Raw genomic sequence first — 13,824 nt, 5'->3', positions numbered from 1 at the left:
GATCATTATGTAGTGTCCTTGTCTCTTGTAATAGTCCTTATTTTAAAGTCTATTTTGTCTGATACGAGAATTGCTACTCCAGCTTTCTTCTGATTTCCATTTGCATGGAATATCTTTTTTCCATCCCCTCACTTTCAGTCTGTCTGTGTCCCTAGGTCTGAAGTGGGTCTCTTGTAGACAGCATATATATGGGTCTTGTTTTTGTATCCATTCAGCCAGTCTGTGTCTTTTGGTGGGAGCATTTAATCCATTTACATTTAAGGTAATTATCGATATGTATGTTCCTATTACCACTTACTTAATTGTTTCGGGTTTGTTCTTGTAGGTCTTTTCCTTCTCTTATGTTTCTTGCCTAGAGAAGTTCCTTTAGCATTTGTTGTAAAGGTGGTTTGGTGGTGCTGAACTCTCTCAGCTTTTGCTTGTCTGTAAAGGTTTTAATTTCTCCATCAAATCTGAATGAGATCCTTGCTGGGTAGAGTAATCTTGGTTGTAGGTTTTTCTCCTTCATCACTTTAAATATGTCCTGCCACTCCCTTCTGGCTTGCAGAGTTTCTGCTGAAAGATCAGCTGTTAACCTTATGGGGATTCCCTTTTGTGTTATTTGTTGTTTTTCCCTTCCTGCTTTTAATATGTTTTCTTTGTATTTAATTTTTGACAGTTTGATTAATATGTGTCTTGGCATGTTTCTCCTTGGATTTATCCTGTATGGGACTCTGTGCTTCCTGGACTTGATAAACTATTTCCTTTCCCATATTAAGGAAGTTTTCAACTATAATCTCTTCAAATATTTTCTCAGTCCCTTTCTTTTTCCCTTCTTCTTCTGGGACCCCTATAATTCGAATGTTGGTGCGTTTAATGTTGTCCCAGAGGTCTCTGAGACTGTCCTCAGTTCTTTTCATTCTTTTTTCTTTATTCTGCTCTGCAGTAGTTATTTCCACTATTTTATCTTCCAGGTCACTTATCCGTTCTTCTGCCTCAGTTATTCTGCTATTAATCCCATCTAGAGTATTTTTAATTTCATTTATTGTGTTGCTCATCGTTGCTTGCTTCCTCTTTAGTTCTTCCAGGTCCTTGTTAAATGTTTCTTGCATTTTGTCTATTCTATTTCCAAGATTTTGGATCATCTTTACTATCATTATTCTGAATTCTTTTTCAGGTAGACTGCCTATTTCCTCTTCATTTGTTAGGTCTGGTGGGTTTTTACTTTGCTCCTTCATCTGCTGTGTGTTTTTCTGTCTTTTCATTTTGCTTACTGTGTTTGGGGTCTCCTTTTTGCAGGCTGCAGGTTTGTAGTTCCCGTTGTTTTTGGTGTCTGTCCCCAGTGGCTAAGGTTGGTTCAGTGGGTTGAGTAGGTTTCCTGGTTGGGGGGACTAATGCCTGTGTTCTGGTGGATGAGGCTGGATCTTGTCTTTCTGGTGGGCAGGTCCACGTCTGGTGGTGTGTTTTGGGATGTTTGTAGCCTTATTATGATTTTAGGCAGCCTCTCTGCTAATGGATGGGGTTGTGGTCCTGTCTTGCTAGTTGTTGGGCATAGGGTGTCCAGCACTGTAGCTTGCTGGTCGTTGAGTGGAGCTGGGTCTTGGTGTTGAGATGGAGATCTCTGGGAGATTTTTGCCATTTGATATTATGTGGAGCTGGGAGGTCTCTTGTGGACCAGTGTCCTGAAGTTGGTTCTGCTACCTCACAGACACAACCCTGATGCCTGGCTGGAGCACCAAAAGCCTTAAATCCACACGGCTCGAATAAATGGGAGAAAAAATAGAAAGGAAAGAAAGGAAGGAAGGAAGAAAGGGAGGAAGGGAGGGAGAAAGGGAGGGACGAAGGGAAGGAGGAAGGAAGGGAGGGAGGAAGAAAGGGAGGAAGAAAGGAAGGAAGAAAGGAAGGAAGGAAGAAAGGATGAAAGAAAAGATAAAGTAAAGCAGGATAAAATAAAGTTATTGAAATAAAAAATAATTATTAAGAAGAAAAATTTTAAAAAGTGAAACAAACAAACAAACACAATAAATGGGTCGGTCAGAACCCTAGGACAGATGGTGAAAGCAAAGCTATACAGACAAAATCTCACACAGCAGCACACACATACACACTCACAAAAAGATAAAAAGGGGAAAATAATAATATATCTTGCTCCCAAAGTCCACCTCCTCAAATTGGGATGATTTGCTGTCTATTCAGGTATTCCACAGATGCAGGTCACTTCAAGTTGATTGTGGAGTTTTAATCCGCTGCTTCTGAGGCTGCTGGGAGAGACCTCCCCCTCTCCTCTTTGTTCGCACAGCTCCTGGGGTTCAGCTTTGGACTTGGCCCCGCCTCTGTGCGTAGGTCGCCCGAGGGCGTCTGCTCTTCACTCACACAGGACGGGGTTAAAGGAGCAGCTGATTCGGGGGCTGTGCCTCAGGCTGGGGGGAGGGAGGGGTACGGATGCGGGGCGAGCCTGCGGCGGCAGAGACCAGTGTGATGTTGCACCAGCCCGAGGTGCGCCGTGCATTCTCCCGGGGAAGTTGTCCCTGGATCACGGGACCCTGGCAGTGGCGAGCTGCACAGGCTCCCGGGAGGGGAGGTGTGGAGAGTGACCTGTGCTCGCACACAGGCTTCTTGGTGGCGGCGGCAGCAGCCTTAGCGTCTCATGCCCGTCTCTGGTGTACGCACTGATAGCCGCGGCTCGCGCCCGTCTCTGGAGCTCCTTTACACGGCACGCTTAATCCCCTCTCCTCACGCACCAGGAAACAGAGGCAAGAAAGTCTCTTGTCTTTTCGGCAGCTTCTAGCCCATCTCTGGTGCTCCTTTAAACGGCGCGCTTAATCTCCTCTCCTCGCGCCCCAGGAAGCAAAGGGGGAAGAAAAGGTCTCTTGCCTCTTCAGCAGCTCCAGACTTCTCCCGGACTCCCGCCCGGCTTGCCGTGGTGCACTCCATTCTCTTCTTCCTTCATTCCAATTTGACTCATGTTGAAGCCTCTCAAGCTGCTAACTTCCTCTTTAACAGTTAAAACAATTTTTCTTCCCATGCTATTTTCTAGGTGAATTGAGTTTTCTACCTCCAGGTGAATTGATCAGGATTCTCTTTCAGTTCATGAATTCTTCATTCCAGTTTATCTTTCTAATGAGTGCTTTAAAAATTTTTCAATGACCATTTTTCATTTTCAGGACTTGTAATTGGTTGGTTTTCATATTCACAGACTGTTGCTTTGATTCTGTTTTTCTTTCACAATTTCTTCTTTTTAAAAGAATGAGAATCTTAATCACACTTATTTTAAAGTCTTTTTGCATTGTTTTATTATTTGAATTTCATCTTGGGCATGTTTCTCTTCAGATTGTTGATCTCGCTGGGTCTCTAGCAGCAGGACTCTTCTTCATCTGCACGCTCACTCTTCTCGCAGTGAGTTGGAGTCTGCACATTTCACTCCCATCAGGTTTATCCCTGCCTTTCTAGTGGTTTTACAGCTGCATCCACTAGGTCCCCAAGGGTCTCTAAACCAGAGCCAGGTGTTAGGTCGGCAACAGAGAGTTCCTGTCCTGGAGGTATTGGCACTAACTGCCAATCCAGTCACTGAGTTATCAGTTGGCTTGGCTTTCTTCCTGATCAGAGGCAGCTCTCTCTGTCCTCCTGTCTCTGCAGGTTAGGAGCTCTCTATATGTTGTAGCCTCAAGCAGCAGGCATAGCAGCTTCCTCCACTCTTTTTCCTTAGCAGGGAAGCCTTAGCCCCTCACCTCTCTTTTCTAGCCTGGGCACTGCTCCAGTCTCCCATGAGTGGCACACTTTCAGTGCCCATTACCCATGGGAAGCAAACTTCAACACACCTATGCCAGCTTCTGGGACTGGAGTACAGCACACCCAAGGCTGAATCTCTGTGATTCTGTTCCATTTCTGATCTGTGGAGTTATTTATCTTGTTTTTGAGCTTGTGAGTATATCTTCATTGTGTCTTTTTGTATTTATATATCAATGGTTTGTGTGTGGCACAGAGGGAATATCTTAAAGCATGAATTTACCTTGTTATCATGATTAGAAGTCATCTATGAGAATGTTAAGCTTTAAAACATTTTCTTTTTTCTATTAAGTTTTTTAAAATTAATTTTTATTGGAGTATAGTTGATTCACAATGCTGTTTCAGTTTCTGCTGTACAGCAAGTGAATCAGCCACATATACAATTATCCACTATTTTTTAGATTCTATTCCCATATAGGTCATCACAGAGTATTGAATAGAGTTCCCTTTGAGATCAATTTCCTTAAAGACCAGAGTTCATTTCATTTATTCATTCATTCAATAAGCATTTACTAGGTGCCAACTCTGTGCCGAGTACAATATAACAGATGATAATTTCTAAAGATAACTATCAATATATATCACATCATACATGCTCTTTTCACACTGTGACAATGACAACCTTCTATTGAGAGGTGGGGTACCAGGGTGGACTTTCCTATGTCAGTCAATAGAATGGGCCAGAAGAGATGCTGTGTGACTTCCAAAGCTAAGTCATAAAAGCCACCATGTCTTTTGCCAGGCTCTTGTGCTTGCTCTCCCTCGCCCTTTCTCAGGAGACTGGATCTTGTTGGAACCCAGCTTCCATATTGTGAGGAAGCCCAGGCCACAAGGAGAAGCCATGTGTAAGTGTTCTGGCCAATGGCCAGCATCAACTAGCAAGCATGTGAGTGAAAGAGGTTCAGATGATTCCAGTCTTTGAGTCTTCCAGCTGAGACCCCAGATATCGTAGAGGAGAAACAAGCCAGTTGTGTCCTGTCTCAATTCCTGATGCACAGATACCATGACAGACAATAAGTAATTCCTGTTGTTGTAAGCTACTAGATTTGGGGGTAATTTATTATGCATCAATAGATAGCCATTGGGATACAATAGTGAATAAGAGATGTCTATTCTCTCCCAGGAGAAGACAGAGGTATTGAACAAGCAGTCCGAGCTCTGATGAGTGTTTGAAGAATCATTAGAGATGCTCTGTAAGTATCTAGCAGGGAAATCTAAGCCAGTTTGGCAGTTGAGGGTAATCTAACTTCTTATTGTGAAATGGTTACTCTCTCCCACAATTCCCTTTTCCTAGCACAATGCCTGGCCATGGTGGTTGCTCAAAAATATTGCATAACCTATTGTGGCTTCTTAAAATTAGCTTCCTTATTGCAGTCTTCTTTCTTATTTCCTTTATGTTCTGAGAGATGAAGTTAATAAAAAGGCAGGTCAGAAATCCTAGAAACCTTCATTCAGCCTTTGCACCAAATGAAGAACTAATAGTTCGTTAATTATAAACTTTCTTTCTCTGTATGTTGCATTGTATGATAAGTCTTGCCTCCCAATGTTGGAGGAGAGTGCTGGTCTAATACTGTTTGGCCTATAAGAGGGAAAATATTGAAATTTTCTTCCTAAAATGCTTTAGAATGGCACAGTATGAATATATTGATAGAGATTTTATGCAGATATATACATTATGACCCTCAGGTGGACTGAGATGGTGCTCCCCTAACGGAGTGGCCACCAGGGCTTCCTGTGGCATCAACGGAGAACCTCTGTCTGTCCACCAGTGCAATCACAGGGTCTTCACAACAGAATGCAAATGCTCCAGGGTTGTACATTAGTTAGCATTGCTTGATAAAATATAGGACTCTCAGTTAAACTTGACTTTCAGATAAACAACAAATAATTTTATGGTATGTTTAGTATATTATTCCTTATTTACCTGAAAGTCAAGTTTAACTGGGCATCCTGTATTTTTGTTTGCTATCTCTGGCAACTCTAATACTAACAGTAATTAGTCCATAGAATATGGAATGATTAAAAAAGAAAACAGAAACTAATAGTATGAGGGCAGGGTGGGGACTAAAATTAGCTGAGGTTTGATAAATGCCCAATTATGGACATGACTCAGGGAATCCTTTTTCTTCTAGGACTCACTAGTTTCCTTTTCTGTACATCCCAGTCATCCAAAAAAATCTGTTTCATTATGCCCAAGAATTCACATGCAATCAAGTTGATGAGGTAAGTCCTGATTCTTTGCTTTATCCATGTACATGAAAGTCTTTTGGTTTCTCAAGGAATGAGCAAAACCTTCCATCCTTACCTCACTTTCATTGCAGCAGAACACATCTGAGAGAGTGTAGAACTGGGGGTCTAGGTCAGCAATGGCAGGCGCTGGGTTGAACAGTGTTTTTACTACAAAGGAGTGAAAAAGGGGTTCAGTGGTTATCGTTTTTAACATGGTGCATTTATGGACATTGAGTAAGGGAAGTCCCCAAGTACAACCATTTTCCCCATTAGATTAAAAATCAACTTAGTTACAGATGTAGAAAGTCTGGAATCTCAATCTCCATGACAGCCTAGGAGCAATTCCTTGTTATGTCCATTTGCTCTACTTTTTACTTTACAACATTTCAGCTTCAAGGGCAAGCATCAATATTTACAACTAAGGTGATTACAAAGTTATGGCAAAGGACAACAAGAACATTAAAGAAAAGTTTGAATGTTGTGGCATGAAAGGACATGTATAAATGTGAACATGCAGGCTGGTGAATGTTTTTGTGGGTTACTGTGAGTGCTTAGATGCAAGGCTAGTTCATAAATCCATTTTCCAGGAAAGTAAAAAAGAGATGATAGAAAGGAAACAATGAAGAGCTTAAAAATTTCCTGGTAAGAATGGTAAGAAGGAAGTTCATGTACATATCCACGTTTTGAACACCTATGTATGTCTTCCAAATATGTTGCACTTACTCATGCAAACATACACATTCACACAAAAGCTTACAGTCTTGGCTTCTGTGGGCAATCTGGGAACGTAAAGGAAAGGTTGATGAAGGAGGAGAAATTCAATCAGAGGCTAAGAGCTAGCTCAGACTACAAGAGGAGGATGGATGGGTACAGCAGAAAGAGGAACAATGAGAATGTCACGGCCATCACAGTGTTAGACGAAGTACATTTTTCAGAGGAGGAAAGTGAACCTCAGAGAGATGAGGTCAGTCTAAGGTCCTAACACTGGGAGATGGTTAAGCTGGGTCCCTACCCAGGGTCCTCCAGCTTGAAGTCCAGGGTTTGATCATTTCTAAAGTGGTTGCCTCTCTAGGCCAGGACTTTGTCCATAGCAACACAAGCCCCCCCCCCCATGCCAATTCACAATATTTAAAAACAGCCTTTGTTCTGGAACTTTGTAAATTGTTTTTTAAAGTATTTAGAAATTATAGTCATAGGAAGCTCTCCCTCTGTCAAAACACTTATCCACCAGAGTACCCAACTAGATTGGTTGGTTTTCTTTCTTCTACCCAAGTCCACTGACTTATGTGTGTTTAGTAACCTTAACTTACTATAGACTCATAGAGTAAAACTCTCTAGCTGCAGTCCCAGAGACTCTTCTAGAACAGTGGTTCACAAACTTGGCTGCATATCAGCCTCACTAGGACAGCTTATTAACATGCCTGACTTCTGGGCTCCACCTCAAACCCACTGAATCAGAATCTCTGGGGGTAAGGTCAGTGAGTGTGCACATTGACAAGTTCTCCACGTGGCTCTTCCATGGCTAGTTTGGTGCTGATGCATTCCACGTTCCTAGGGAGATGTCTATCAGCATGTGGCTAGTGGAAGCTGTCCACTACTTCTGCCTGGGGAGGCTAGCTAATCTACTGCTGCACCTTCTTTGGTCTTAACATTTTGGTTCGGTCAGTGGATCTCGTCCAGTGGTTTATAGGCTAACACTATTCCCATATTTTCATTATCTTAGAATCCAGAATGTCCACCCACAGAAATTCTATGGTATATTTTTGGCTGCTTATATTTTTGCACAGGGTTATTGTGAGGCTTAAATTAGAAAATGGATATAAGGGCCCTGTGTAAGCTGTGAAGTGCTGTACAAAAGTAAAGGATTATTACTGTTATTATATTGTCCTTTACCCATAGCCCAACACCCCCGCCCGTCCACCCATCTCTTCTGCCTTCTGATGGAGTTTTTAGCTTGGAAAAAATCTCTCTTATTGGTTTTCCCACTTCTGCAAGGTCTCAGAGATGTCAATTATGCATAAAAGCCATCAATGCCCAGCATTCTAACACACCCATTTAGTTTTTAGGTTTTTAAAATAAATATGTTGTTCCCTATTTTCCTCAAGCATTAAATTGAAACATCATTGCTCACCTAATCTGATCCTCAAAGCTGCACTCAGCAGCTCTGAGCACAGGTTAGAGCAAGCTATCAGTATGCAACAATAGGGGAGAGCCATTCTTCTTATAAAAGTTCCATTTTATCCTAAAAGATCCTTGATCCAGCAATTCCTTTTCTAACCCTGTCCTACAGACATACACAGGCCTGCAAAGATGAGATACAGTGACGTTCATTCAGCTCTGCTTGTAACAGAAAAAAACCCAAAGAAACCTAAGTATCTATCAGAGTGGATAAAAAATTATGACACATACGTCCAATGGAATGCCCTGCTGCTGTTCAAAAGAATGAAGCAGATCTCTGTTTTGTCACAGAAAGACTTCTATGATTTATTTTTAAGTGAAAAAGGTAGTTTTATAATAAAGTCTATGGTAGGATCTCCTTTTATGAACAAAACAAATAAAACATAACTATATGTCTATTTATATTTATACACTTACATAGAAGAGAAAAAAATCTGAGAGGTTACTCATTCAACTAATAAATGATTAGTTACAAAAGGCTGAGAATAAATCTGACCACAAATTAACTGCTGTACATCATGCAAAGATATAATTCTTAAAAAATATATAATATCTCACATCAAAAAACGAGTACATGGGCTTCCCTGGTTGCACAGTGGTTAAGGATCTTCCTGCCAATGCAGGGGACATGGGTTCAATCAATGGTCCGAGAAGATCTCACATGCCACAGAGCAGCTAAGCCCATGTGCCACAACTACTGAAGCTCGCGTGCTTAGAGCCCGTGCTCTGCAATAAGAGAAGCCACCGCAATGAGAAGCCTGTGCACCGCAACAAAGGGTAAGCCCTCGTTCGCCGCAACTAGAGAAAGCCGGCGTGCAGCAACAAAGACCCAACGCAGCCAAAAATTAATAAATAAATTCATTAATTAAAAAAAAAGAATTGCTAGTGTATAGATACACAACAGATTAAGAAAAAGAAAAAATGAGTACACTGTGAGTGAAATGATGTAATGTCTGGGTTTTGCTTCAGAATAATCCAAGGTTGCAATGGGGGATGGGAGTAATAAGTTGGGGTATAGATGAAATAAGATTGGCCAAGTGTTGATAATTGTTGAAGCTAAATGAGAGTATATGTTAATTTACCATATTTAAAATTTTTCACAATAAAAACAAAATTTTTAAAAAAATTTATTTTATTTATTTATTTTTGGCTGTGCTGGGTCTTAGTTGCTGCACGTGGGCTTTCTCTAGTTGTGGCGAGTGGGGGCTACTCTTCATTGCGGTGCACAGGCTTCTCATTGCAGTGGCTCCTCTTGTTGAGGAGCACGGGCTCTAGATGCGTGGGCTTCAGTAGTTGTGGCACACGGGCTCCACAGTTGTGGCTCGCCGGCTCTAGAGTGCAGGCTCAGTAGTTGTGGCACACGGGCTTAGTTGCTCCGTAGCATGTGGGATCTTCCCAGACCAGGGCTCGAACCCATGTCTCCTGCATTGGCAGGAGGATTCTTAACCACTGCACCACCAGGGAAGTCCCAAAAACAAATTTTAAAGAAACAATGACATTGAATTTTAAGCAACAATTGCTGGATTGAGAAATTCTACACTTTAATTTGACTGTAAATACTGTATAAAAATCAATCAAATTTTATTTGCCTGTATCTTACCAAGGGAAAGCATTCTTACCAAAAGAAACTGGATACAGGATACATAGGCTTAGAGTCTAATAACTAAATTTAGGGGAAAAGTGAAAATACCATAAAGAAAGGAGTTTCTTTGGCTCCTGCTACCATAAATAAGCATGAATACTTTACCATGATGAAAAAAAAGTGAAGAATTAGTAGATGTAGTTCATCAAAGAAGAATGCAAATTTGTAATAGTCAAGATGAAAAAAAAACTGATGTCATCCTGGAACCATGCAAAACTAGAGAACACAGGATGTACCATGGAGTAACTTGTAGTTGCAGAGGTGACTGACAGCACCCAACAGTAATTATTATTCATTACAATGTATGACGGACTAAACTCCCAGTTGTCTTAACAGCATGTCAATGGCTGGTGCAATAATGTCAGTGAGGAACTGGTGAGGCCCAGGGAGGCAGTTGTACAGGCGCAAAGACAGGAAAACGAGGTGGAAGCTCTTAATGATGTCACCATGGAGGGCAGGGGGCTGGACAGTGAAGAAGGCCCTAATAACGAGCTCAGAGAAACAGGGGAAGAAAATCACCCTAAGAAACCATAGGAAGGTTGGGCTCCACCCTAGAGGTTCTTCTCTGTGACTTGAGCAGCAAAAACACAAAGCTTGGGCTATGTGCTGGACCATGTTATTGTGAAAGTCAAGGTGGGCAGCCAAGAAATTTTGTTTGCCAAATGGAAAAGGACTAAAGTGGCATTAAAAGATATTTTGTATCCTACCTAGAATTTAATCTTGGCGATCTTACAATCTCAATTATTTATAATTGTTCCTGTAATGTCCCATTTGCTTTGAAATGGATACAAAGACCAGAACCAACAGGCATAATTTCATCACAAGCAGCTGTACCACCAGCTCTGCCGTAGGCCTACCTCACACCACTGTGACCTAGAGAGGAGGGGGCTGTAGAGGGCTCCCAAGTCATTTTTGGTGTTGCAGGTGCTGTTTAAAACCAATGCTTTCATTTTGGCAAAGAGAGAGATTTCTGAGACAGTATATTCAAAGATGAAGGCGGGGGGGTCTTTTTCCTCTGTATTTTAACAACTGATATATAATCCAATTATACAATGTGTTTAATTCAAAGGTCACTGCTTGTAAGTATACAGATAAGGGAGTTGTGATAATGAACCCATAGATGATGATGATGACAAGGATTTTACCATCTTTCTTGTAGATGGAATAATGCTGATGAGCACATATGCAGCCTTGTGGGGTAATGGACAGGACACTCAGCACTCAGCAGGTCTTTATGCTCTGCCGGGCCTGCTCTGTGATCAGCCTCTTCTCACACTGTGACACTGAAGAACTGTGAGAGCTCTCAGTCCGATTCCCTTGTTTCACAGAAGAAAATGAGGCTCAGTGCAAGGAACTGACTTACTTGCATGAGGTCCCCCATTTGGTAAGTGACTGATTCTGAATTCAAAGCCATACTTCATGACTCCCAAACCAATGCTCCTTTCATTGTACCACTCTTCTCTCAGGTGAGAATGAAGACGCATTAAATTCAAACACACACACACACACACACCACTCATAGTATAAAATCTAAGCTGTGTCTGACTGGTAACTACCAAATGGGGACCAGCTGAGTTCTAGACAGAGGCTCCTGTGTGCATGGGTGCTTGCATGTGTGTTTTATGAGGCAGATGGGGACACATTGTTGAGAACACTCTAGGGTCTTGTCTCTGTGACTCGAGCAGTAATAACACTCAAATCTTAGGCTACATGTTGGACATTGTTACAATTCATGGATTTCACTTTTCTAGAGATACTCTTCATAAAGGCTCAGTTCCTTGATATCAACGGGATGTGGCAGTTTCTTTATTTAAAGTGTGCTCTAGGACACAGAATTTGGGTCTTGGAGTCTGGAATCCTGGTTTCTATAGTGACCTTGGTTGAGCTAATTACGTAACCTCTCCGAGTCTGTCTTCTCCCCTTCAATCTGGGAGAATAATGCCTGCCATATTTTTGTCATAAGGTTTTTCTGAGGATCAAATATATATGAAAATGCTTTATAAACTGTAAAGTACATATAAGTGCAGGAATTACTACTTCCAATATTACTGTATAAGAAAGATCACGCAGAATCACTACTTAGGCATGCTTGCTCTCTGTAAAAATGTGAAGTAGGCTAGGTGATCTTTGGCCCTCCATCAGCTACCTCCACCCATTCCTGATAACCCAGATCCTCCAGCTCCTTAACTAGAAGAACTGCCTGGCAGGTGATGGAGGAGGTATTGCTGGACACCCCCCCAACCCCACCACCAAATGACAGCCCGAGTCAGACTGCCTGTCCATCCGGGTAACCCTAGCCCCACCTGTGAGAAGTTAGCTCCTCAACTGTGGTTCCTGTACCTTTCTCTCTGCCACAAGCTGGGTAGGTAACAGGCCATTAGACTAGGACAGAGGGAACAGTCATCTCCGAGAAGCAAGGGATAGTAAAAAAAAGAGAAGTTACATGAGAATATACTTTGACCTGTACAAGGAAAGACAGGAGCATGAATGAAGTGGCACGGTGTACTCACATCACCTGATTATGATGAGTGCAGTCAGTGCAGAGAATGCTCACCATAAGCCTTAGACTTTATCTGTGACACCCTGAGAAAATGTAACCAAATGGGTTTTGGCTTAAAATTCTTTCTGACAGCTTCGAGTCCATTAAAAATACATTAAATGTCAGTGAGAATTTGCCACAGCATGTTGTTTTGCCAAGAGGAAATTTGTTAAATCAGGACATACATTTTAAAATTCTCCACAAAATCATTTCAGTAACTTATTTTCCATTTATTGCTATGTAGAACACTATACACTTTGAGAGAATCACTTATATAAACACACAGATACATACACACACTTACTGTTCTTTTTCTTCTTTTTTTTGGTTTTGTATCTTGATGAGAAAGTTTTATCTGGAAAAGTCAACGTGGTTCTCTCCCTATTTTCTTCTTAGTATAATTCACAGAACTATGGCCACAATATCAAGGAGAAGCCACTGTCTTAGAGTGGCTACTTTTTATTTTGATTTTTCTGACCAAAGGGTGCTGAGATCAGGATATTATCCTAATTTTAATTTAAAGAGAGAAGTGAAAGAGAAAAGAAAATTGGTGTTTACTGAGAAGTACTACACTATACTTGGCATCATATTTTATTTCATTCTTAGACCAATTCTGTAGGGGAGTATTTCTGTATGCATTTAACAGACAAGGCTCAGAAAAGATAATTCTGCTAAGACCACAAAGCTAACAAGTAACAGAAATGGGATTCTAATTCAGAAGATGCTTTCCCCACTAGTCAGTGGTAAAAAAGAAGCAAACAGCTTTCTGTTTCTTTAAACTATCTGGAGTTTTAAAAAGTTGGTTATGTGCTGGGGTTGAGAGAAGGGGAGTGGGTGGGAGAACAGATGAATCAAGATTAGCCACGAGTTGATGACTGTTGAAGCTGGGTGATGGGTTTCCTTATACAATTCTGCCTGCTTTTGTGTATGTGAAAATTTCCAAAGTCAAAGATCAAACAAAACAAAAAGAGCTGCTTAAAGGACACTGACAACATAGAAAATATTACATATAAATAATCTTTTGTTGTTTATAGAAAAGACAATAAAGCTTTACAAAAAGGAGAAAGAACAAATCTTCAGTTCCTTGAGATGTTTATCCAAATGTACCTGGGCAGTGATTATACATGACCTGTACCTTAACCTCTGCTTGTCAGAATGGAAGTCATTCTACTCCTTAAGGTGTATCTTGGACAATGGGCTGCTTCAAAGATTCTAGTTACTACTTGAATTATTTCTGCTAACTAGATTGGAGATTTGTATTTCAGAATATCAGAAACGCTACTCATGTTATTTTTTCACCATTTTTAAGGTTTTCTAACATTATCGAGAACTACAGGAAGACAGTGAATTTCACAGATGGGAGAAAGAATATTTTACTGCAGAAAAAGTATGGCTTTGCTTAACTTGAAAGGTTAACTTTCACTGAGACAGTGATAAAAGCTTTTACAGAAAGAAGGACAAATGTGTAGAA

At 41.1% G+C, this 13,824-nt stretch overlaps 2 protein-coding genes across 11 annotated transcripts in view; one reads left to right on the top strand and one right to left on the bottom strand.

Annotated features, from left to right (window-relative positions):
* BABAM2 (BRISC and BRCA1 A complex member 2) overlaps nucleotides 1–13,824 on the top strand; it is a 512,794-nt gene that overhangs the window by 40,117 nt on the left and 458,853 nt on the right. For both annotated transcript variants that reach the window (XM_067007881.1, XM_067007880.1), the window contains 3 exons: nucleotides 4,889–4,958; nucleotides 5,898–5,988; nucleotides 10,974–11,198. The gene's annotated coding sequence lies outside the window, so the exon portion shown is untranslated. The remainder of the gene's footprint in view (nucleotides 1–4,888; nucleotides 4,959–5,897; nucleotides 5,989–10,973; nucleotides 11,199–13,824) is intronic.
* RBKS (ribokinase) overlaps nucleotides 1–13,824 on the bottom strand; it is a 90,638-nt gene that overhangs the window by 38,719 nt on the left and 38,095 nt on the right. For 8 of the 9 annotated variants that reach the window (XR_010835598.1, XR_010835597.1, XM_067007886.1 and 5 more), the window contains one exon: nucleotides 6,071–6,162. Coding sequence is in view for 7 of the 9 variants with exons in the window: in XM_067007886.1 (XP_066863987.1) it covers nucleotides 6,071–6,162 (92 nt within the window). In the remaining 2 variants the exon portion in view is untranslated. Of the gene's footprint in view, nucleotides 1–4,179; nucleotides 4,753–6,070; nucleotides 6,163–13,824 lie in introns of those variants that run through there. The other variant, XM_067007885.1, reaches the window with a different exon arrangement.

Source organism: Kogia breviceps, chromosome 11 (genome assembly GCF_026419965.1).
Source record: "Kogia breviceps isolate mKogBre1 chromosome 11, mKogBre1 haplotype 1, whole genome shotgun sequence".
NCBI classification, from domain to species: domain Eukaryota; kingdom Metazoa; phylum Chordata; class Mammalia; order Artiodactyla; family Physeteridae; genus Kogia; species Kogia breviceps.
Note: the sequence above shows the minus strand (reverse complement) of the source record. Positions and strands in the feature narration are given on the sequence as shown.